We start from the raw sequence: 27,524 nt of genomic DNA on the forward strand, positions 1-27,524 counted from the left end.
CTTTAAAATATGATATAGTTTTATGATATTTAAAAATTTGGTTTAGAGTACATAAAATATAAAAATGCAACTCCCCTGCCCTCAACTTAGGCAAATATAAACCAACAAAAGATGTTGTTTGAAAATTGTGAAATGGATAAAAAATAAAAGTAATTTATATTTACTGAGTTGGTAGTTCAGAATGCTATGGGAACTTACCAGACCTTGAAATTTCAAAAATTATTTTTGTATTAATCAACATTGGTATCATGGACTATCACATACTTAATATAATTCAGATTAAAAACTCCAGAAACATTATGTTAACAACTGTTTTCTTATGTAGAGACATATGTATTTTATGTTATGCTTTATAAATAATCATTCAGGCATTTGAATAGAAAATACTTTTGTATTTAGGATATTAAGTATTTACCTCTCCAAAAATTGATGAAACTCAGTCTGGTTTGTTTCTGTTTCAGGATATTTGGTGACTTGGATTTTCACATTCTCTTTCCTTCCAGTGTCAGTATTTCTGAAACAAATGATCCAAGATCTGAATGATATGTCAGTATACATTGTCAATTATTTTTTCAACTGGTTTATATATGTGAAAAATCATGAGGTCCTATTTTATCATGATTTTCCCTAAAATAATGTGCCTTTCTAAAAAAAAAAAAAGTTTTAAAAACTATCATAAATATTAAACTTTGTAAACATTGACACTATAAATGACTCTTGCCAGAAAATAATTTCCAATATACTAAATACTCTAAGGTGTGAATTTATTGACTTTGCAGATAACACAGAGATTACATTCATTTTGCCTATAATGTTTTATTGATATATTTTTCTATCACCAATTCATACCTAAACATTTTTAAACTGAAAAATAAATAATGATGGTCACAGAAAAAGAATGCTTCATTGTAATATGGTTTTCAAGTTAGAAAGCTATTCTGTGCATTTTTAGAATTTTTATATTTTATTAAATGAAAGAAATAGTTCAAATATAGTTATTGAGTAGTCATTCATTAGAAATGATGATCAAATGTATTTATCTATTCAGTTATTCATTAACTCATTCTGCAATAAGACTGATTTAGGCCAACTGTGGGCCTTAAATTGTGTGGTAAATCCTCTAATACTTTAATATTGGATTAACAAGGACACACTGTTCCATGACCATATCATAGCATACAGTACATATATGAACAAATAATGCACCATCACTGTTCTCTATCACATGAATGGAGACACAAGCAGATAGTCACTAACATTGTAACATGTACTATGCTGGTGGAAAGCCCATGGCAATAGGAGCAATGAAGTACATAGCAGCTACAGCTAATTCTGGTGAGGGGAGGGAGTCAAGTTCAGGGTCAACATTTAGGAATGAAGTCCAAACTCATTCTCAAAAGACCTTTAGGATTGAGGCAGATGGGAGGTATTGGGGGTGAGGAATGGGGTTTGAGAGTAGGAAATGGAAAGAGCGTTGATAAGAAATAGAGCTTGAGAAATATTCAGGGACAGGGCACATAGGGCCTTAAAATCTATACTAAGGAGTTTGAGTAAAAACAGGGATTATAACTTACTAATACATAAGACATATATATGTTGTTGTTGTTGTTGTTGGATACCACTGAGTCGGCTCTGACTCATAGCGACCCTATGCACAACAGAACGAAATACTGGCCGGTCCTGCACCATGCTTACAGTCGTTGTTATGCTCGAGGCCATTGTTGCAGCCACTGTGTCAATCCACCTCGTTGAGGGTCTTCCTCTTTTCCGCTGACCCTGTACTTTGCCAAGTGTGATATCCTTCTCCAGAGACTGATCCCTCCTGACAACATGTCCAAAGCATGTAAGACGCAGCCTCGCCATCCTTGCTTCTAAGAAGCATTCTGGTTGTACTTCTTCCAAGACAGATTTATTCGTTCTTCTGGCAGTCCATGGTATATTCAATATTCTTCACCAACACCACAATTCAAAGGCATCAATTCTTCTTCCGTCTTCCTTATTCATTGTCCGGCTTTCACATGCATATGATGCGACTGAAAATACCATGGCTTGGGCCAGATGCACCTTAGTCTTCAGGGTGACATCTTTGCTCTTCAACACTTTGAAGAGGTCCTTTACAGCAGATTTACCCAATGCAATGCGTCTTTTGATTTCTTGACTGCTGCTTCCATGGGTGTTGATTGTGGATCCAAGTAAAATGAAATCCTTGACAACTTCAGTCTTTTCTCTGTTTGTCATGATGTTGCTCATTGGTCCAGTTGTGAGGATTTTTGTTTTCTTCTTTTTTTTTTTTTTATGTTGAGGTGTAATCCATACTGAAGGCTGTGGTCTTTGATCTTCATCAGTAAGTGCTTCAAGTCTTCTTCACTTTCAGCAAGCAAGGTCGTGTCATCTGCATAACGCAGGTTGTTAATGAGTCTTCCTCCAATCCTGATGCCCCGTTCTTCTTCATCTAGTCCAGCTTCTCGGATTCTTTGCTCAGCATACAGATTGAATAGGTATGGTGAAAGAACACAACCCTCACGCACACCTTTCCTGACTTTAAACCAATCAGTATCCCCTTGTTCTGTCCGAACAACTGCCTCTTGATCTATGTAAAGGTTCCTCATGAGCACAATTAAGTGTTCTGGAATTCCCATTCTCACAACGTTATCCTTAATTTGTTATGATCCACACAGTCGAATGCCTTTACATAGTCAGTAAAACACAGGTAAACATATATTGAAATTACCTAAAATACAGAGTTTCTATGGACCTTTCCTTTTACAATTCCTTAAAGTATCACTTAAAAAATCTTTCCTCTTTTAACTAAAGGTTCTGAAAGATGAAATTCACCTGTGACACAAGAAAAATTATAACTATGCTGGTCTTAATTTATATGGATTTGACAGCCATTATCAAAAGTTGTTGTTTTTGCATGCTGCCCAGTTGATTCCAATTCAGGTGACAGAGCAGAACTGCTCATTGACAAGATATGGTTACTCACTAAGAGAAATGATCATCTAAGGAAGGAACACGTGTTATTTGATCTTTCTTTGGCTTTGTGGGTAGAAGAACTACCACAAACAACAAAAATCAAAACTGCCTAGAGTGAATTACTAAATAACTAAAGGATCGCGTGCTACAAGAGTGAGATTTGGTTAAAATGGATGTATATTCATCATTCTGGCCTGATTTTGCTTGTAAACTTACCAAACAGCCCAATCCTTTCTTTTTATAAATTTCAGACTAATGCAAGTAGTGTATCTTTATCCGTCATTAGAATTTATTTCCTCTGGAAGATAAGACATTTAACTTGGATATATTCAAAGTAACACAGCAGGGCCTTCACCCTGGGAGGCCATTCATACAGGATACAATGCGAACATGAAAGGTGCCCCCTGGAGTTGTGCAACACAGCTACTCTGTAATGTTAGTGAAAACTCGTTCCAGTGAGACCTTCTGTTAACCCAGCTGTTAACAGCTCTGGGAAAGAAATGCTATTGATGATCCTGGAGAACACTTTCAGGATCAGCAAAGAAAAATTAAACTGTAGTTAGTAGAGTTTTAGTGTCAAGCATACGCCAGTACGTTTTAATTATTTGGGACTAATTCATTCACGTAGTGTTCAAAGTGACTCTCTAATACCTGAATATTTGATTAACCAGGACATAGCTGTCCCATAACTATATCATAGCAGACAGTGGAGAGATTCACATACTCTCTGCTAGAATAGTTATTCAAATTGACAAATCTCTCAAATTACATTTGGATTACTTGTTTGAGCTGTGCTTTGAAAAATATTAATGTGATCGAATAAATTCAGTATATAATTTTGATCCACAATTAAATATAGAGAAAAAAATAAATTTGGGAAAGGACAGAAATTATTTGTTAACTTTGGATGTTAAAAAAAAGGACATGAACTACATTAAGGGCATTACTCTCACATTTTACATCTAGCAGAATAAGCTAATTACGAAATGTATGCGTCAAAGATTTCAATTTCAGGCTTGACTTTACTTTGAAGATTAATTTTTTACTTTATCATCTCTACAGGCAGTTCAGTGGACAGCCAATTTGAATGCTACTCATTGTTCAGCGATGTATGAAGTATATTTAATCAATGTGAAGAAAGAAATATTAAACTATTATCACAGCCACAAATATTCTAAACATCTCAAAAGAAACGTCAAGAGGTAATACCACTGCTAATAATATGACAAACAATGTGTTTAACTCATTCTCTGCTTCAGAATTTTTCAATGATCTACTATTCCTTTTGCTCTGAAATGTAATACAAATACAGCAGGTGATTTTCCTCCAATGTTGGAGAAATAGTGGCTGTTTAGGAAGATTTTATCCCAATTTTATATGGTAAGCTAAAGTGCAGATCAATGCTTTTCTAGGGTGGTAAACTTTTAAAGTGTTATTCCAAGGCAAGAACATAAACCGTATAAAGTTACATTTTTGAGAATTCTACAAGTCAGAATTGACTCAATGGCAGGAGGTTTGGTTTTTGGTTTTCATATTTGTTCATCAAGTATTCCAAAGGTTTAAACATAATCAAATAATTGTGCATAATAATACTCTAAATAAGTAGTTACAAAATTATATTTAAGAAGAAATTTACGTAAGTTCAATTTCAAGATACAGTAATAAAACTCAAACAAAAGAAATGCTAACTTAAAATGGACATACTGATCATAGAACTTTTTTTCATCAAAACTACTCATGTCCAACTCATTATATTTTCCTGTGCTTACTCTAACTGAGCAGAGCTCAAATTAAGTTCCTGAAAGAGAAACTAAATGAATTTTAGTATCTATTTTCATCTCTAACTGTTAATATGGGAGTTTTTTTTTTTTCCAGTAAACACAAAGTCCCCCAGAAAACATCTTTAAGCAAGAGACAAAAATGTGTAGAAACTAGGACATGTATTTAATGTGAGGTAGGAACAAGCTGTTCTTACTGCGCTTTCCGTCTAGGTGAGATGTCTGGACCAATTATAACAAGAGCTCTGTTTTTATTCTTATCTCCATTTCGCAAAACTCTGAGTCTCACAGGAACATATTGCACTGGTGTCTTACAGATGGGTTTCTTCATGGGGGGGCTGTTTGGAACAAGCAGTCCTTCTATTGGCCAGTCAAAATTCTTCAGAAAGAAATGAGAAAAAAAGATGATAACAAATAAATAAGGAAAGTCATTTCTAGATTTAAATAAAATATTAAGCACACTGCTTATATCTTTAATCTTGCATTCATTCAACAAAAATGTATTGGACACCTAAGATGTTCCAGACATTTCTAATTAACGTTTTATTTGGCTAAAGAGGAAGTATATTTTTAAAAACTCATGTAACAACCCATTTTGTGTTACAACATGGATGATTTATTCCCTTGCAGAGAAAAATCTTTCTAGAAAAATAGAATTGAACTAACTTGGAATGTTTTTTTGCTCATGTGTGAAGTAGCTTTAATCAATGTGAAGGAAGGAAGAATGTTATCTTAAACTGGATCTATTTGGCAAAGAAGAAGATATTTGGGGAACACACTAAACACTAAAAAGAGTGAGATAATAAGAGGACTTAAACAAATTTCACGTGTTTTAGTTGTAGAGCTCAAAGTTGGTTGGTAATCGTTCACAAATAAGTATCATTTACTGTATTCCAGGCACAGCGCTAGGGACTGAAAATTGGAATACTATCCCTCAAGGGTTTTGTAGTGGATCTGCAGAAATTTATCTTGAAGAAAATTGGCAATTACAATAGTGTAAGTGTAAGAGTAACAGGGTTAAGTACAGGGAGTGATGGGACCACACAGGAGGAGAACCTAACTCAGAAATGACACATAAACTGAGACCTGAGGCCTTAGTAGGAGCTAGCACAGCAATGGAGGAGTGAAAGGAAGGCCACAGTGTATGTATGAGACTTGAGGAGTGTAATAGGACATGTTTGGAGGATAGGGCAAAGATGGCTCCCAGGTTTGTAGCTTGGGCGACTAGGTGGATGGTATGCCATCACAGAGATAGACAGACACTCCTGGAGAAAATAAAATGGGGAAAGGAGAGGTCAGAGATGATGTTGTTAGGCACGGTTCCAATTATTTTTTCTTTTTTCCTACATGGATAAAAAATTGTCCTGGCAGTATTCACCACTAATCTGCCATGGCCATCCTGTAAAATATCACAGTTCCATATAAGCATGGGCCTGTTTTTGTGTTTTCTATTTTCAATTTGTCTATCCTTTCACATTGTCTTAATTACAATGGTTTTCTCTCCCTGCTAAATCTTGATATCTAACAGGGCGAGTACCCCTACTTTGTTCATCTACTTCAGGAACTGGTTCCTGTTAGCACTTTGCTAAAAATGTCTTTTTTAATTTCCCAATGTAGTTCTTTTTTCTAGTTATCTACCATTTATTAATTTCTAAATACATCAGCAAAACCTGTTTCCACTTTCAAAATATATCAATGACCCAACTACTTTTCATCACCTCAACTCCTACCACCCTGGTCCAAGCCACTAGCCTCTCTCACCTAGAGATTGAAAACCATCCTAATTGCTTATTCCTGCTTCAGCCTTAGCTCCCCTGTGATCTTTTATCATAATGGTCCTATTATTACTGAAGTCAGAGCACATCATTCCTCTTTTCAAAATCATCCAATGGCTTCCCACCTGAGAGTAAAAGCCAAAGTCCTCAGAGGGGCCTGCAAAGTCCTGTGTGACCTGCACTCCCTCTTTTCTCTTTAACCTTATCTCCTGCTAATCTCCATTTCACTCAACAATGTTTTTGCCATATTTTCCGTCATTGTTCCTCAAACTCACTGTCTTGAGTTTTTTGCATTTCCTGGCATGTTCCTTCCCCAGAGTTTCTTGGTTCTCTCCCTTATGTCCTTTTAGGTCTTTACTCAAATATCACCTCAATAAATCCTTCCCTGATCAATGTATATAAAATTTCCAAACCCTGTCCTGCCCCAGCCCCCACTGACACTGTCCTCTATCCACGCTTCCATTTTTTCCTTAGCTCTTACCATTCATGAGATTAGTTAGTAAGATGGAGAAAAACAGGGACTCTGGAGGCAGACTGCCTGAATTTGAAACTTTGCCCCACTACTCTAGTTGTCTGACCTTGGGCAAACCTTTGACCAGAGAGAGATTTCCCTCTTTTTCATCCAGAAAAGACTCTCTTGAGAACACTGTTTAACGGCTTCTTAGAGGACAGCAAGTCGCACTTAGCAGTGACCAGCTTGATAACACATTCTCATGTTGGCTCTCCTTCTTTCCCTGCTTGTCCTCTACTCCCGCTTCCTGGGGCTGCCTTTCCTAACAAAGTGGTAGTGCACAAGCTATTTGCCTCAGATTTTGATTTCTGGGGAACCCAGACAAAGACACCACAATCCACATGAACAAAAAGTGAGAAATTTCCTAAAGGGGATACAGGTGCCAATACCCAAAGATGGGGGAAAGTATGTGGAGCAGGCAAAAAGCCTCAGGTAATCACTACAAAGGGGGTTCTAGTGTCCTGGGAACACGCAACTGACATGACAAAGATGAAGCTCCATGCAGGTTGTGGAGATGTGCTGGCACACTAGGTCAATATAGGTCCACATCCCTGCTATTAAGCTTATGGAAAAGGATAACTTCCTTGAAAGCCAGTAAAATATGTAGTAATTTATTATTTCATATTCTTTCGAAAATTTTAGAATCTTAAAATTACACTGAACAATCACGTAGATCAAGAAAGTGTGTTTTAAATAAATTATAAATAAAATCCGAAGGATTGTGAAGATTAGATGTTCTGAAACGGCATCTAATTTTGATGCTCTAATTTGTTTGTGTGATGAGTGAATTCACAGCATTTAATTAGGAACAAAACAGTAAAAATAAATGTTCAAAAATCTGATGAGTAGAATGCTTTTCAGTTTAAGTTTTTCTCTTATATTTTTAATGTAATATTTTGCTTAGCAAATGTGTTAATAATAGTGGCATACAATGACGACAACTTATCAAACTTCTAAAAAAGGAAAATTTGAATTAATGAGGTTTTATTTTACTCCTGATCTTCAGTAAGAACCTTTCACTTGTATGGATTTTAAATCACAAATGGCAGATTTTGAAGTTTTTTGTTTTTTTTTTTCTTTTATAAATGTCTGTTACCTAATAATGGAGCAACATGGGGCTGTATTCCCATACTAAGGTTACTGAGAAGAAATGTCAAAATTTAGGACAAGCTCATGGTGTATTTTCATTTAAAACTTTCCTATTGTAGAAATGTTTTACTTAATTCCAGGGACGGTAGAGAGGTGGGGATGTACAACTTCTTTAAGAAGTACTGAACTGTAACTCTTTTCTAGCAAAGATAATATTCAGCAGTTCAGAACAAGTCAACTTTCACACTAGTTTGGAACATAAAAGATGATAAAGCAAGGGTTGGATAATTGGAAGAAACGGGGAAAAGAGTTTTTTTTTTTTAATAAAAAAATTACTGTTACATGAAAGTCTTAGTGTAAAATATCTTAAATTTTCCCATTTATTTATTTCTGAACCAGGCAAGGAAAAGTCAAGAGAAATAAGATTCTTGTGCAAAAAACCAGAGTCCATGTGCTTAGATTGTGAGAACTATTAGTTGGCAGAATCAGGATCTGGAACTAAGATTTTTTTTTCAATATCCCAAGAATGCCGTGTTTCTGATGAACACACCTGGAATGTGCTAGCTTAACCCTCATCCAACAATCTAAGTTTCTAAGTGAAATCGGCCCTCCTTCATCTATTATTAATAAACTAACAGATTTGTCAGTTTTCTTTCTCCAGCCTTCCCACATCCCTTCTTACCATTTATTTAAAAAAAAAAAAAAACCATTGCTGTAGAGCCGATTCCGACCCATGGCAACCCTACAGGACAGAGTAGAAATGCCCCATACAGTTCCGAAGGTGCGCCGGGTGGATTCAAACTATGGACCTTTTGGTTAGCAGCCGTAGCTCTTAACCACTACACTACCAGGGTTTCCTACCATTTATACGGACAGATAATTATCATTATCTCTTAATAAAGTAATCAGATATATACTTTATCTTCCTTTTGTTTAACGTAGGTCCCTCCAAATAGATATAATTTAATTTAGTAAGTAATACAAATTTACTAAAAATTAGGGGATTTTAAGGAATTCTAAAATCACTATCCAGTAGCTCATTCCAAAATCCTAAGTCTCTTCACTCACTTTTTCCAATTATTTTGTCCCTGAAAATGAAAATTCATTGCCCCTGACCTTTAAGTGTTTAGAAGTACAACTTCTCAATTTACAACTTTTTTCCAAGGAGTGGAAAACAAGCTTGAATTCCAAGGAATTATTTCAACGAACATAGTATAAACCAAAATGAATTCCTCTTGTGTGTTTATAAGGCTTTTAACATATTTTAAACACACTATATCCTCAGATATCTGAAGTGCTATTTTTTCATACAAATGCTGGCAATTGCCTTTTAGGATGAGTAATATTTAAAAGTGAGAACAGCATGAAAACATTTCTCAGAGTAGCTGTCACCAATGAGATGCAAACAGTTTGATATTATTACAGTTTGAATCATCCACAAAAATGATTCCCATTGTCCATATTTCCTAAAGTCTTTTCTTATTCATTATTTTATTTTAGAAACCTCTTGTCAATGAATTAATAAGGGAATTGAGGTCTCAGGATAGGGTTTCTTAGGTAGTTTTCCTAGATTCAATGTTTTGACTTAATTTTCAGGCACACTCGTACAATCAGCCTGGCTGATTTTTTCTCATACTGACTATATGACTGAATGAACTGACTCAACAAATAACCTTGATTTCTAAAACACAAAACTTTCTGTGAGTTTCTTCTTCCTCCCTTCTTTGTCCATTATTCGTCAACTCTGCTGTCTTCCTTTCTGGTTTCTTCCTTTTTGACTCATAGCCTATACTTCACAAACTTCAGGCTCCATGCGGACCATGTCTATCTCCTTTCTTGCTCTGTCTGCATTGCCTAAATACATAATAAATTATGGTTAAACAAGTAAAGTTGGAAGATTAAATTTGGAATAAAATTAATACAGATGTTTACAGTGACCGAAGTGTTCTGAATCCCACTACATGAAATCATATATCCTAATCTCAGTTTATTTGGAAAGTCATTCCAAGCCAAATATTAATTGTATATAATTACACATTGAAATAAAATAATCTTCTTTTGCTAAAATATCAATTATGTAATAATGGGACTGGAAGAAAACCTGATTCCCTCAAATAAGATGGATCCAGGTCTTCAGTGAAGTAGATTGTATTTGATTTGCATGACAACTATCTAAATTCTCTGCTTGGTAAGTATTTTCCTCTCTTCCTCAAACACTTCAAGAAATAACATTGCTTTTAGGCTGAGTCATTTTGAAATACATGGTCAACTTGTCTGACTTTAGCTAAATTAGTGTCTTAGCTCTCTCCCTCTACAAGCGAAGGTCTGAGTTTTGTTGAGGTACAGTGACTTACTCACTCTACCCAAAAGTTATTGCTCTGTTTGAACAAAAAGAGAATTTAGGAGTAGTCTGTATTCTTTCTGAAGATCATTTATTTGTCAAAAAATCCCAGAACGTCAGCAGAAATGTTAATATTTTAAAGGTAACTGTTAAAAAGAACTTAACTTATATTTCCTAATATAGTTTACCATTTGTTGTGTAAATCAGTTAATTAGTTAGCTGAGTTACTTTTACTTGTATACTGAGGTAAAAACATAGAAGCATCACATCTGTACAACTTGCAATAATTATATTTTTTTCTATTTCCCTGTAACTGAAGTACATTTCTTTATAAGGCATACCGGTGCACCCCCATCCCATTAGGGAGGTTGGGAAATTTGATGTTCCAATTAGAGGCGTCTGCCAATTTAAACAGTTTTTTTGGAGGTTAGCTCTGTGGTTTTGGATACATACTCAATCAAATTGAAGTTTCAAACACCTTACAAGAACTGTTCTTTTCTTTCAAAGATGTACCCCTTCCCTTTCTTCTGTTCAAGATGGTTTCCAGATGTAGACAAAAGTTAAATAAACCATATGCCATTGGGAAAGGGGGCCTATGGTCTCTACCTGGGTACTTATGCTATCCTTGACTCTCATAGGCCTCTAAGAATCTCCCTCTTTCCTCTTTTGCCACTGGGCAACCTGCTGATGTCTGCTTACCACCAGCTGAAGTATAAGTTATCCTGCCTAGTATCTGTGTTTCAGTGTCTTTCCTGAACTTCTGGAGAAAAATTTACGATTATTGTAGCTCACAATTTTTTTCCTAGCTCATGCTGAACCTACTTGTCTCCTCTCTTTTATTCCACCACCCCACTCTAAGCTTCATGTTCATTCTCCATAGTGCTGCAAACCCTGAGTTCTAGACACATAATTCATCCAGCCACTATCTAGGGCTGCCTACCCCATAGTCTCTGCTATTCTGAAGAAATTTTTTTGTCTCTCAAAAAAACTCAGCTTTCTAGACAGTTGCTTCAGTACAGTCTAAACATAAGGCATCTTTTGGGCCCTTGGTTTAATGTTTCATTTGTCCTTCCCCTAAAGCACTGAGACTCATTGATTCCATCACTGGGGAGGTACAGGGCATCATGATTTAAGGGGAAATAAAAAATTTGGTGGAGACCAGGAAGTATGGCAAAATAGGTAAGCTGATTGGCCCTCCGCTGGTAACAACTAAAGAGCTCCAAATAAAATCTATTTTTATTCTAAATCTTTTTGAATGTGTCAGTGATCTAGCAATAAGGTAAGACATACTAAAGACCCCAAGAAGAAAGAGAGTGCTGAAGTTGAATTTTATCTTCAGGAAATTTGCCAAACCCCAATCAACTTGTGTTTCTACTTCCACGACCTCGCAGAAGAAAGGCACAGGAGACAAATACCAGGACCATAATTCTCAACAACCACCTCTTGTTCTAAGTGATACAACCTCATTAATTTGGCCGCTGGGAAGGACTGGCCACATATAGTTTAGCTTGTTCCATAAAGGATTTTCAACTTTGGAATGTTTCCACTGGCCTGGTTTATTGGTTCCTTCATGTTTTATCGCCCACCTAAAACAAAGGAAAAGAGAAAGAGGATTTAGTAGGGTTAAATATCACCTAAAACATTCATTTTATTCATCAAGTACTTGCTGTCTGCTAGGCAGACTCAGTTTGAATTCAAAACCCAAATCTAATAATTTGCAAGCAACAAAAAAGAAAGTGCACTTAAAAATTAAGAGACACTTTTTTTAAATCAGATAAACTTACTTAAATTAAAGCAAAATTGTCGAAGTTATAGTAGACAGTAGACTTTGAGACAAAGAGCAAAGTAAAATAACAATCAGTTTATAATAACAATGATATAAATAACAATACTTGCATAAACAAAAAAAACCAAGCAAAACTTTTTAGACATTCAAAGGGAAACCAACATAGACACAATTATTATGGGAAATATTATTATACTACCAAAAGATTATGAACTACTAGGTAAAAAAAATGCACATAACAAATAACATAAAATATTTGACTGCTACACAAACAGAGGTAGAACAACTAAAAAGACCCATAACAAAAGAACGGATTTAAAGAGTAATCAAAAAACTCTCAACAAAAAAAAAGCCCTGGCCCGGACAGCTTCACTGCAGAGTTCTACCAAACTTTCAGGGAAGAGTTAACACCACTGCTACTAAAGGTATTTCAGAGCATAGAAAAGGACGGAATACCACTAAACTCATTTTATGAAGCCACCATATCCCTTATACCAAAAGCAGATAAGGACACCACAAAAAAAGAAAATTATAGACCTATATCCCTCATGAATGTAGATGCAAAAATCCTCAACAAAATTCTAGCCAAGAGAATTCAACAACATATCCAAACAATAATTCACTATGACCAAGTGGGATTCACACCAGGTATGCAGGGATGATTCAACATTAAAAAACAATTAATATAATCCATCACATAAAAAAAAAACTCTTTTTTTATCACATAAATAAAACAAAAGACAAGAATCACATGATTTTATCAATTGACACAGAAAAGGCATTTGACAAAGTTCGACACTCATTCATGATAAAAACTCTCAGCAAAATAGGAATAGAAGGAAAATTCCTCAACATGATAAAGGGCATTTATACAAAGCCAAACGGCCAACATCACCCTAAATGGGCAGAGCCTGAAAACATTCCCCTTGAGATCAGGAACCAGACAAGGATGCCCTTTATCACTGCTCTTATTCAACATGGTGTTGGAGGTCCTAGCCAGAGCAATTAGGCTAGATAAAGAAATAAAGGGCATCCAGATTGGCAAGGAAGAAGTAAAATTATCTCTATTAGCAGAAGACATGATCTTATACAGAGAAAACCCTAAGGAATCCTCCAGAAAACTACTGAAACTAATGGAAGAGTTCAGCAGAGTATCAGGATACAAGATAAACATACAAAAATCAGTTGGACTCCTCTATACCAACAAAAAGAACATCGAAGAGGAAATCACCAAATCAATACCATTTACAGTAGCCCCTAAGAAGATAAAATACTTAGGAATAAATCTTACCAGAGATGTAAAAGACTTATACAAAGAAAACTACAATACACTTCTGTAAGAAACCAAAAGAGACCTACATAAGTGGAAAAACATACCTTGCTCATGGATGGGAACACTTAACATTATAAAAATGTCTATTCTACCAAAAGCAATCTATACATTTAATGCAATTCCAATCCAAATTCCAACGACATTCTTTAATGATGGAGAAACAAATCACCAACTTCATATGGAAGGGAAAGAGGTCCCGGATAAGTAAGGCATTACTGAAAAAGAAGAACAAAGTGGGAGGCCTTACTCTACCTGATTTTAGAACCTATTATACTGCCACAGTAGTCAAAACAGCCTGGTACTGGTACAACAACAGGCACATAGACCAATGGAACAGAATTGAGAATCCAGACATAAATCCATCCACATATGAGCAGTTGATATTTGACAAAGGCCCCAAAACAGTTAAATGGGGAAAAGACAGTGTTTTTAACAAATGCTGCATAACTGGATATCCATCTGCAAAAAAATGAAACAAGACCCATACCTCACTCCATGCACAAAAACAAGCTCAAAATGGATCAAAGACCGAAATGTAAAATCTAAAAAGATAAAGATCATGGAAGAAAAAATAGGGACAACGTTAGGAGCCCTAATACATGGCATAAATGGCATAAAAAACATTATTAAGAATGCAGAAGAAAAACTAGATAACTGGGAGCTCCTAAAAATCAAACACCTATGCTCATCCAAAGACTTCGCCAAAAGGGTAAAAAGACTACTTACAGCCTGGGAAAAAGTTTTTAGCTATGACATTTCCAATTAGTGCCTGATCTCTAAAATCTACATGATACTGCAAAAACTCAACTACAAAAAGAAAACCCAATTAAAAAATGGGCAAAAGATATGAACAGACACTTCACTAAAGAAGACATTCGGGTAGCTAACAGATATATGAGGAAATGCTCACGATCATTAGCCATTAGAGAAATGCAAATCAAAACTACAATGAGATTTCATCTCACTCCAACAAGGCTGGCATTAATCCAAAAAACACAAAATAATAAATGTTGGAGAGGCTGTGGAGAGATTAGAACACTTATGCACTGCTGGTGGAAATGTAAAATAGTACAACCATTTTGGAAACCCATTTGGCACTTCCTTAAAAAGCTAGAAATAGAACTACCATATGATCCAGCAATCCCACTCCTTGGAATATATCCTAGAGAAATAAGAGCCTTTATATGAACAGATACATGCACACCCATGTTTACTGCAGCACTGTTTACAATAGCAAAACGATGGAAGCAACCAAGGTGCCCATCAACAGATGAATGGATAAATAAATTATGGTATATTCACACAATGGAATACTACATATCAATAAAGAACAGTGAGGAATCTGTGAAACATTTCATAACATGGAGGAACCTGGAAGGCATTATGCTGAGTGAAATTAGTCAGTTGCAAAAGGACAAATATTGTATAAGACCACTATTATAAGAACTGAAGAAATAGTTTAAGCTGAGAAGTAAACATTCTTTTACGCGTACGAGAGGGGAGAGGGAGGAAGAGTGGGAGAGCGGTATTCACTAATTAGATAGTAGATAAAAACTGCTTTAGATGAAGGGAAAGACAACACACAATACAGGGGAGGTCAGCACAACTGGACTAAACAAAAAGCAAAGAAGTTTCCTGAGTAAACTGAATGCTTTGAAGGCCAGCGTAACAGGGGCAGGAGTCTGGGTACCATGGTTTCAGGGGACATCTAAGTCAATTGGCATAATGAAATCTATTAAGAAAACATTCTGCATCCCACTTTGAAGGGTGGCATCTGGGGTCTTAAATGCTAGCAAGCAGCCATCTAAAATGCATCAATGAGTCTCAACCCACCTGGATCAAAGGAGAATGAAGAACACCAAGGACACAAGGTAATTACGATGATGACCGAAGCCCAGATGGGTTGTGGAATGACATCAAGGACATCATACATGAAGAAATCAAAAGGGCATTAAAAAGACAGGAAAGAAAGAAAAGACCAAAATGGATGTCGGAAGAGACTCTGAAACTTGCTCTTGAAGATGGAGTAGATAAAGCAAAGGAAGGAAGGAAGAAGTATAAGAGTTGAACAGATTTCAAAAGGTGAGTCAAGAAGACAAAGTAAAGTATTATAATGAAATGTGCAAAAACCTGGATTTATAAAACTAAAAGGGAAGAACACACTCAGCATTTCTCAAGTTGAAAGAACTGGAGAAAAATTTCAAGCCTCAAGTTGCAATATTGAAGAACTCTATGAGCAAAACATTGAACAATGCAGGAAGAATCAAAAGAAGATGGAAGGAATACACGGAGTCACTGTACTAAAAAGATTTGATTGACATTCAGCCATTTCTGGAGGTAGGATATGATCAAGAATCAACTGTATTGAAAGAATAAGTCCAAGCTGCACTGAAGGCACTGACAAAAAACAAGGCTCCAGGAATTGATAGGATATAAACTGAGATGTTCCAACTAATGGATGCAATGCTGGAAGCACTCACTCGCCTATCCCAAGAAATTTGGAAGACACCTACCTGGCCAACTGACAGGAAGAGATCCATATCTGTACCCATTCCAAAGAAAGGTGATCCAACAGAAAGTGGAAATTATGCATCAATATCATTAATATCACATGCAAGTAAAATTTTGCTGAAAATCCTTCAAAATGGTTGCAGCAGTACATAGATAGGGAACTGCCAGAAATTCAAGCTGGATTCAGAAGAGGACATGAAACAAGGGATATCATTGCTGATGTCAGACAGATCTTGGTTCAAAGGAGAGAATACCAGAAAGATGTTTACCTGTGTTTTATTGACTATGCAAAATTATTCGACTGTGTGGATCATAACAAATTAGGGATAACATTATAAAGAATGGCAACTGTGCTCATGAGAAACCTGTACATAGGAACCTGTACATAGACCAAGAGGCAGTCATTGGAACAGAACGAGGAAATACCCCAGTGGTTTAAAATCAGGAAAGGTGTGCATCAAGGCTTTATTCTTTCAATCTGTATGCTGAGCAAATAATCTGAGAAACTGAACTATATGAGAAAGAACATGGCATCAGGACTGGAGACTCATTAACAACCTGCAAAATGCAGATGACATAACCTTGCTTGCTGAAAGTGAGGAGGATTTGAAGCACTTGCTGGTGAAGATCAAAAATCACAGCCTTCAGTATGGACTACATCTTAACATAAAGAAAACAAAAATTCTTACAACTAGACCAATAAGCAACATCATGATAAAAAGAGGCAAGATTGAAAGTTGTCAAGGATTTCGTTTTACTTGGATCCACAATCCATGCCCACAGAAGTGGCAGGCAGGAAATCAAATGGTATATCGCATTGGGCAAATCTGTTTTAAGAGACCTCTTTAAAGTGTTAAAAAGTAAAGATGTCACTTTGAGGACTAAGATGTGCCTGAGCCAAGCCATGGTACTTTCAATTGCCTGATATCCATGTGAAAGCTGTACAGTGAACAAGGAAGACTGAAGAAGAACTGATGTCTTTGAATTATGGTATTGGTGAGGAATATTGAAGATACCATGGACTGCCAGAAGAACAAACAAATCTGTCTTGGAAGAAGTACAACCAGAATGCTCCTTAGAAGTGAGGCTCGTGAGACTTCATCTCACATACTTTGTTCATGTTATCAGGAGGGGCTAGGCCCTGAAGAAGGACATCATGCTTGTAAAGCAGAGGGTAAGTGAAAAAGAGGAGGACCCTCAAAGAGATGGATTGACACAGTGGCTGCAACAATGGGCTCAAGCACAGCAACGACTCTGGAGATGGCACAGGATCAAGCAGTGTTTCGTTTGTTGTACACAGGGTTGCCATGAGTGGGAACTGACTCAATGGCACCTAACAACAATATAACTAATAAATGTAAGTATGAGCAATTATGTATAAATGTTGTAAACTGCTAACCAAGAATACATCTTTCTCAATAATTAATGGAGCATTTATAAGATTAGCCACATACAGAGAAAACTTTGATCTCATTCCTTTTAAAAAGAAAACTTAAGACACGTTTTGTGGCAAATGATTGAATAAAAGTAAATATAAATGGGCGGAGCCAAGATGGCGGACTAGGCAGACGCTACCTCGGATCCCTCTTACAACAAAGACACGGAAAAACAAGTGAATCGATCACATACATAACAATCTACGAACCCTGAACAACAAACACAGATTTAGAGACGGAGAATGAACTAATACGGGGAAGCAGCGATTGTTTCCAGAGCCTGGAGCCAGTGTACCAGTCAGGTACGGCACAAGCACAGAGAGCTGCTCCACCCCCCTGAACTAACCTCGGGAGGGGGACCAGCCGGTTCCACGGGCGGCGTGGGACGCAGCCGGTAGGAGAAGTCCCCGGGAGGCAGTGACTGGTCTTGGAGCAGAAAGAGCAGCGTCCGAGCCGGGGAACCGTCCCGCAGGGATTTGGACTGGACGCAGGTACAGCATAAACACGGAGAGTTGCTCCACCCCCCTGAACTAACCCCGGGAAGGGGACCAGCCGGGTCGCGCGGGCGGCTTGGGACGCAGCCGGTAGGAGAAGTCCCCGGGAGGCAGCGACTGGTATTGGAGCAGGGAGAACAGCGTCCCAGCCGGGACACTCGGTCACGGCACAAGCACGGGGAGCTGCTCCACCCATCTGAACTAACCCCGGGAGGAGGCCCAACTGGTTCTCGGAGGCGGCACGGCCACGCGGCTGGAGGGACAAGAAGTCCCCGGGAGGCAGCGACTGATTTTGGAGTCGAGAGTGCACCGTCCCAGTAGGGGAGCCTTGACGCTGGGTGTGGGGCTGGAAGCGGAGGATCTGACCGTGACTCCAGCGGGCCAGACCCCCCGGGGGCAATCTCCACACAGCCAGCACACATAGGCGACGCGCCCGCGGGAATCTCAGATATAATAGTCATTCCAAGCAAGACAAGCAACTCTGGCTATATTCTGAGGTGCTACTCTCCTATCTCTCTGTTCCTTCCCCCACCCTCCCCAGGTGGCTTCATTAACATCTGAATAGCCTGAGCCAGACGGAGAACTCTGATAGGGATCTGACTGCATTTTTTTTTTAGCAGATTTTCTGGAAAAACTAGTTTCCCAGTGATGGCTCGGAGACAACAATCCATATCAAACCACTTAAAGAAGCAGACCGTGACAGCTTCTCCAACGCCCCAAACAAAAGAATCAAAATCTTTCCCAAATGAAGATACAATCTTGGAATTATCAGATACAGAATATAAAAAACTAATTTACAGAATGCTTAATGATATCACAAATGAAATTAGGATAACTGCAGAAAAAGCCAAGGAACACACTGATAAAACTGTTGAAGAACTCAAAAAGATTATTCAAGAACATACTGGAAAAATTAATAAGTTGCAAGAATCCATAGAGAGACAACATGTAGAAATCCAAAAGATTAACAATAAAATAACAGAATTAGACAATGCACTAGGAAGTCAGAGGAGCAGACTCGAGCAATTAGAATGCAGACTGGGACATCTGGAGGACCAGGGAATCAACACCAACATAGCTGAAAAAAAATCAGATAAAAGAATTAAAAAAAAATGAAGAAACCCTAAGAATTATGTGGGACTCTATCAAGAAGGATAACGTGCGGGTGATTGGAGTCCCAGAACAGAGAAGGGGGACAGAAAACACAGAGAAAATAGTTGAAGAACTCCTGACAGAAAACTTCCCTGACATCATGAAAGATGAAAGGATATCTATCCAAGATGCTCATCGAACCCCATTTAAGATTGATCCAAAAAGAAAAACACCAAGACATATTATCATCAAACTCACCAAAACCAAAGATAAACAGAAAATTTTAAAAGCAGCCAGGGAGAAAAGAAAGGTTTCCTTCAAGGGAGAATTAATAAGAATATGTTCTGACTACTCAGCAGAAACCATGCAGGCAAGAAGGGAATGGGACCACATATACAGAACACTGAAGGAGAAAAACTGCCAGCCAAGGATCATATATCCAGCAAAACTCTCTCTGAAATATGAAGGCGAAATTAAGATATTTACAGACAAACACAAGTTTAGAGAATTTGCAAAAACCAAACCAAAGCTACAAGAAATACTAAAGGATATTGTTCGGTCAGAGAACCAATAATATCAGATATCAGCACAACACAAGGTCACAAAACAGAACGTCCTGATATCAACTCAAATAGGGAAATCACAAAAACAAACAAATTAAGATTAATTAAAAAAAAAAATACACATAACAGGGAATCATGGAAGTCAATAGGTAAAAGATCACAATAATCAAAAAGAGGGACTAAATACAGGAGGCAATGAACTGCCATATGGAGAGTGATACAAGGCGATATAGAACAATACAAGTTAGGTTTTTACTTAGAAAAATAGGGGTAAATAATAAGGTAACCACAAAAAGGTATAACAACTCTATAACTCAAGATAAAAACCAAGAAAAACGTAACGACTCAACTAACATAAAGTCAAGCACTATGAAAATGAGGATCTCACAATTTACTAAGAAAAACGCCTCAGCACAAAAAAGTATGTGGAAAAATGAAATTGTCAACAACACACATAAAAAGGCATCAAAATGACAGCACTAAAAACTTATTTATCTATAATTACCCTGAATGTAAATGGACTAAATGCACCAATAAAGAGACAGAGAGTCACGGACTGGATAAAGAAACACGATCCATCTATATGCTGCCTACAAGAGACACACCTTAGACTTAGAGACACAAACAAACTAAAACTCAAAGGATGGAAAAAAGTATATCAAGCAAACAATAAGCAAAAAAGAAGAGGAGTAGCAACATTAATTTCTGACAAAATAGACTTTAGACTTAAATCCACCACAAAGGATAAAGAAGGACACTATATAATGATAAAAGGGACAATTGATCAGGAAGACATAACCATATTAAATATTTATGCACCCAATGACAGGGCTGCAAGATACATAAATCAAATTTTAACAGAACTGAAAAGCGAGATAGGTACCTCCACAATTATAGTAGGAGACTTCAACACACCACTTTCGGAGAAGGACAGGACATCCAGTAAGAAGCTCAACAGAGACACGGAAGATCTAATTACAACAATCAACTAACTTGACCTCATTGACTTATACAGAACTCTCCACCCAACTGCTGCAAAATATACTTTTTTTTCTAGCGCACATGGAACATTCTCTAGAATAGACCACATATTAGGTCATAAAACAAACCTTTGCAGAGTCCAAAACATTGAAATATTACAAAGCATCTTCTCAGACCACAAGGCAAAAAAACTAGAGATCAATAACAGAAAAACTAGGGAAAAGAAATCAAATACTTAGAAAATGAACAATACCCTCCTGAAAAAAGACTGAGTTATAGAAGACATCAAGGAGGGAATAAGGAAATTCATAGAAAGCAACGAGAATGAAAATACTTCCTATCAAAACCTCTGGGACACAGCAAAAGCAGTGCTCAGAGGCCAATTTATATCAATAAATGCACACATATAAAAAAGAAGAAAGAGCCAAAATCAGAGAACTGTCCCTACAACTTGAACAAATAGAAAGTGAGCAACAAAAGAATCCATCAGGCACCAGAAGAAAACAAATAATAAAAATTAGAGCTGAACTAAATGAATTAGAGAACAGAAAAACAATTGAAAGAATTAACAAAGCCAAAAGCTGGTTCTTTGAAAAAATTAACAAAATTGATAAACCATTGGCTAGACTGACTAAAGAAATACAGGAAAGGAAACAAATAACCTGAATAAGAAATGAGAAGGACCACATCACAACAGAACCAAATGAATTTAAAAGAATCATTTCAGATTATTATGAAAAATTGTACTCTAACAAATTTGAAAACCTAGAAGAAATGGATGAATTCCTGGAAAAACACTACCTACCTAAACTAACACATTCAGAAGTAGAACAACTAAATAGACCCATAACAAAAAAAGAGATTGAAACGGTAATCAAAAAACTTCCAACAAAAAAAAGGCCTGGCCCGGACGGCTTCACTGTAGAGTTCTACCAAACTTTCAGAGAAGAGTTAACACCACTACTACTAAAGGTATTCCAAAGCATAGAAAATGACGGAATACTACCCAACTCATTCTATGAAGCCACCATCTCCCTGATACCAAAACCAGGTAAAGACATTACAAAAAAAGAAAATTATAGACCTATATCCCTCATGAACATTGATGCAAAAAGCCTCAACAAAATTCTAGCCAATAGAATCCAACAACACATCAAAAAAATAATTCACCCTGATCAAGTGGGATTTATACCAGGTATGCAAGGCTGGTTTAATATCAGAAAAACCATTAATGGAATCCATCACATAAATAAAACAAAAGACAAATACCACATGATCTTATCAATTGATGCAGAAAAGGCATTTGACAAAGTCCAACACCCATTCATGATAAAAACTCTTACCAAAATAGGAATTGAAGGAAAATTCCTCAACATAATAAAGGGCATCTATGCAAAGCCAACAGCCAATATCACTCTAAATGGAGAGAACCTGAAAGCATTTCCCTTGAGAACAGGAACCAGACAAGGATGCCCTTTATCACCGCTCTTATTCAACATCGCGTTGGAAGTCTTAGCCAGGGCAATTAGGCTAGACAAAGAAATAAAAGGTATCCGGATTGGCAAGGAAGAAGTGAAGTTATCACTATTTGCAGATGACATGATCTTATGCACAGAAAACCCTAAGGAATCCTCCAGAAAACTACTGAAACTAATAGAAGAGTTTGGCAGAGTCTCAGGTTATAAAATAAACATACAAAAATCACTTGGATTCCTCTACATCAACAAAAAGAACACCGAAGAGGAAATAACTAAATCAATACCATTCACAGTAGCCCCCAAGAAGATAAGATACTTAGGAATAAATCTTACCAAGGATGTAAAAGACCTATACAAAGAAAACTACAAAGCTCTACTACAAGAAATTCAAAAGGACATACTTAAGTGGAAAAACATACCCTGCTCATGGATAGGAAGACTTAACATAGTAAAAATGTCTATTCTACCAAAAGCCATCTATACATTTAACGCACTTCTGATCCAAATTCCAATGTCATATTTTAAGGGGATAGAGAAACAAATCACCAATTTCATATGGAAGGGAAAGAAGCCCCGGATAAGCAAAGCACTACTGAAAAAGAAGAAGAAACTGGGAGGCCTCACCTTACCTGACTTCAGAACCTATTATACAGCCACAGTAGTCAAAACAGCCTGGTATTGGTACAACAACAGACACATACACCAATGGAACAGAATTGAGAACCCAGACATAGATCCATCCACGTATGAGCAGCTGATATTTGACAAAGGACCAGTGTCAATTAACTGGGGAAGAGATAGTCTTTTTAACAAATGGTGCTGGCATAACTGGATATCCATTTGCAAAAAAATGAAACAGGACCCATACCTCACACCATGCACAAAAACTAACTCCAAGTGGATCAAAGACCTAAACAAAAAGACTAAAACGATAAAGATCATGGAAGAAAGAATTGGGACAACCCTAGGAGCCCTAACACAAGGTATAAACAGAATACAAAACATTACCAAAAATGATGAAGAGAAACCCGATAACTGGGAGCTCCTAAAAATCAAACACCTATGCTCATCTAAAGACTTCTCCAAAAGAGTAAAAAGACCACCTACAGACTGGGAAAGAATTTTCAGCTATGACATCTCAGACCAGCGCCTGATCTCTAAAATCTACATGATTCTGTCAAAACTCAACCAGAAAAAGACAAACAACCCAATCAAGAAGTGGGCAAAGGATATGAACAAGTACTTCACTAAAGAAGATATTCAGGCAGCCAACAGATACATGAGAAAATGCTCTCGATCATTAGCCATTAGAGAAATGCAAATTAAAACTATGATGAGATTCCATCTCACACCAGCAAGGCTGGCATTAATCCAAAAGACACAAAATAATAAATGTTGGAGAGGCTGTGGAGAGATTGGAACTCTCATACACTGCTGGTGGGAATGTAAAATGGTACAACCACTTTGGAAATCTATCTGGCGTTATCTTAAACAGTTAGAAATGGAACTACCATACAACCCAGAAATCCCACTCCTAGAAATATACCCTAGAGATACAAGAGCCTTCATACAAACAGATATATGCACACCCATGTTTATTGCAGCTCTGTTTACAATAGCAAAAAGTTGGAAGCAACCAAGGTGTCCATCAACGGATGAATGGGTAAATAAATTGTGGTATATTCACACAATGGAATACTACGCATCGATAAAGAACAGTGACGAATCTCTGAAACATTTCATAACATGGAGGAACCTGGAAGGCATTATGCTGAGCGAAATGAGTCAGAGGCAAAAGGACAAATATTGTATAAGACCACTATTATAAGATCTTGAGAAATAGTAAACCTGAGAAGAACACATACTTTTGTGGTTACGAGGGGGGGAGGGAGGGAGGGTGGGAGAGGGTTTTTTATTGATTAATCAGTAGATAAGAACTGCTTTAGGTGAAGGGAAAGACAACACTCAATACATGGAAGGTCAGCTCAATTGGACTGGACCAAAAGCAAAGAAGTTTCCGCGATAAAATGAATGCTTCAAAGGTCAGCGGAGCAAGCGCGGGGGTCTGGGGAACATGGTTTGCGGGGACTTCTAAGTCAATTGGCAAAATAATTCTATTATGAAATCATTCTGCATCCCACTTTGAAATATGGCGTCTGGGGTCTTAAATGCTAACAAGCGGCCATCTAAGCTGCATCAATTGGTCTCAACCCACCTGGAGCAAAGGAAAATGAAGAACACCAAGGCCACACGACAACTAAGAGCCCAAGAGACAGAAAGGGCCACATGAACCAGAGACCTACATCATCCTGAGACCAGAAGAACTAGATGGTGCCCGGCCACAATCAGTGACTGCCCTGACAGGGAGCACAGCAGAGGACCCCTGAGGGAGCAGGAGATCAGTGGGATACAGACCCCAAATTCTCATAAAAAGACCAAACTTAATGGTCTGACTGAGACTGGAGGAATCTCGGCGGCCATGGTCCCCAGACCTTCTGTTGGCACAGGACAGGAACCATCCCCGAAGACAACTCATCAGAAATGAAAGGGACTGGTCAGCGGGTGGGAGAGAGACGCTGATGAAGTGTGAGCTAATTATATCAGGTGGACACTTGAGATTGTGTTGGCAACTCTTGTCTGGAGGGGGGATGGGAGGATAGAGAGAGAGGGAAGCCGGCAAAATTGTCAAGAAAGGAGAGACTGAAAGCGCTGACTCAAGAGCGGGAGAGCAAGTGGGAGTAGGGAGTGAGATGTATGTAAACTTATATGTGACAGACTGATTGGATTTGTAAACGTTCACTTGAAGCTTAATAAAAGTTATTTAAAAAATAAAATAAAACTTTAAAAAAATATATAAATGAAAGTCTAAATTTTACAACACCAACCACATGATAATTTTAAAAACACACTATTATACCAGCTAGAAAAGAAATAACACAACCAAAAACAATTTAGAAAGCAACAAAAACAATATACATTAAAACCTACAAGACACATCCAGAAATATATCCAGAGGTCAATTCATAACATTAAATGCTTATTTTTTGAGAGCAAAATAAACAAGGAAAATTAATAAAGCATTCAATTTAAAAAAATACCTAAAATTGTCTTGTTAGAAAATAATTAAAAGGGAATATTTAAGAAAACAAAGATTCAAATGGAAATAAACAACTTAGGAAATAGAAACAGAACCTCAGTAAAACGGTTTAAAGAAATGTTATTTGAATTAAAAATGAAATAGTAGATATCTTCCAAATAAATATAGATTAACAAAAGTACAATGCAAATTTTAAAAATGGAGCTAAATATTTAACTTACAGAAGATTAAAAGAGTATATTACACATAAGTTTATGTTAATAAGGAAACCCTGGTGGCATAGTGATTAAGAGCTCGACTGATAACCAAAAGGTTGGCAGTTCAAATCCACCAGCCGCTCCTTGGAAACCATATCAGGCAGTTCTACTCTGTCCTGTAGGGTTGTTATGAGTCAGAATTGACTTGAGGGCAATGGATTTTTGGTTTGGTTTAAGTTAATAAATGCAAAAATCCTGACGAAATGAATGAATTCCTGTAAAGCAAAACTCATAAATATGAAATCGAAAACATGCTTTTGCTTATATAGCTTCACAGGCAATATAACAGATAATTTTCCTAAAATATTCTAAAGCATAAAGGTATACGAACTTAGTTAATTTATCCCATGAACGGGAGATGAGATTCATTATAAAGTCAGTCACTGATAATTTCAGAAGTTATATAGCAATCCTACTTATAATTAAAGATGTAAAATTTCTAAATTAATATTAACCAATAAAATTTAACATGGAAAAAAAATTATCACCAAAAGTAAATCTGGTCCTAGAAATGCAATGATGCGCTTTAATTAATATGATATATCCCTAATTTATGAATGAGAATATAGGAGCAGTATATTATCCCTAATGGTCTAACACCCATGATGGCCATCTCAGCTTGAAAGTTTTCTGAGATCACCCATCTCCATCAGATTTAACCACAATGTTCAACTTGGTGTTCAGGGCCAATGTTTCTCATGCTTCCTGGAAACTACTGGATCCTGGACACTAAGGGTGGTGGTGGCAGGAAAGATCTGTTCCTTACCAACCTGGAACCAAGCAGAATGAAACGGAAGCCTCTTAGCAAGTTAGGGCAATGGTGGAATAAAGCCTCTTTTTACATTTCTCTACTTTTTGCAATGAAATCATGAAGTAAAACAATGTTTTTATATACTTTGTTTTCTGACAGTGCTTCCCAGAGTGTTAGCTGCAAACAATAAAATAAATATCCAACAACTTGAAATCAAGTAAAAAAAGAAACGGAAAATTCATTCATTCAGACAACATATTGTAGCTATAAGAAAATGAGTGAGCAGTTTCAGAACATGGTAAACTCCTGCTACTGCAGATGACAGTGGTAGGAACACACATACCTGAGGTCACATCAATTTTTTATTTTATATTTCTGAATAGCTGGTGTAGTAGGTTGAATAATTTCCTCCCAAAATTCATATGTACTTTGAACCTCAGAATGGGACCTTATTTGGAAATAGCGCTTTGAGATGTAATTAGTTAAGGATATTGAGATTAAATTATTCTGAATTTAGGATGGGCCCTAAATCCAATAGTGGTGTCCTATAAGAAGATGAGAGGACACAAGAGGCACAGAGAATAAGACCATGAGAAGACAGAGGCAGAGATTAGAGTTATGCTACCACAAGCCAAGGAATATCAGGAGCCAGCAGAAACTGGAAGAGACATCTTTAAAAAGAATTCTCTCCTAGAACATTTGGAGGGAGCATGGCAACTTTCAGACTTCTAGCCTCCAGAATTGTGACAGAATAAATTTTTGTTTTAAGCCACCAAGTTTATGGTAATTTGTTATAGAAGCCCTAGGAAACTAATACAGATTTTGTTACTGTGAAGTGGAGCACTGCTATAACAAATACCTAAAAATGTGGAAGTAGCTTTGGAATTGGATAATGGGTTAAGGATGGAAAATTTTTTAGGTGCATGGTAGAATATATCTACATTGTCTTGAAGAGACTTTAAAGGCAATTCTGATGAGGACTTGGAAGTGAGAACTGCCAAGCTTCTTTCATCTTAGTGAATACATATATAATCATGAACATAACATTGCTAGAAATATGAACATTAGGTGCTTCCAGTGAGGTCTCAGACAGAAATGAAGAGCATATTATTGGAAACTGGAGGAAAGACCATCCTTATTATAAAGTGGCAGAAAACATGGCTGAATTGTTTCTACAACAGTATGGAAAGTAGAAATTATAAATGATGAACTTGGATATTTTGTTGAGGTGATTTCCAGGCAAGGTATTGAAGGTGCAGCCTGACTTCTTCTGCT

General features: G+C 37.0%; 1 protein-coding gene across 14 annotated transcripts in view; it reads right to left on the reverse strand.

Annotated features, from left to right (window-relative positions):
* DCDC1 (doublecortin domain containing 1) overlaps nucleotides 1–27,524 on the reverse strand; it is a 608,393-nt gene that overhangs the window by 85,664 nt on the left and 495,205 nt on the right. For all 14 annotated transcript variants that reach the window (XM_049890804.1, XM_049890803.1, XM_049890799.1 and 11 more), the window contains 3 exons: nucleotides 11,933–12,056; nucleotides 4,952–5,133; nucleotides 416–514 (listed from right to left, as the gene is read on the reverse strand). In XM_049890804.1, coding sequence (XP_049746761.1) covers nucleotides 416–514; nucleotides 4,952–5,133; nucleotides 11,933–12,056 — 405 coding nt within the window. The remainder of the gene's footprint in view (nucleotides 1–415; nucleotides 515–4,951; nucleotides 5,134–11,932; nucleotides 12,057–27,524) is intronic.

This window comes from Elephas maximus, chromosome 7, assembly GCF_024166365.1.
Source record: "Elephas maximus indicus isolate mEleMax1 chromosome 7, mEleMax1 primary haplotype, whole genome shotgun sequence".
Classification (NCBI taxonomy): domain Eukaryota; kingdom Metazoa; phylum Chordata; class Mammalia; order Proboscidea; family Elephantidae; genus Elephas; species Elephas maximus.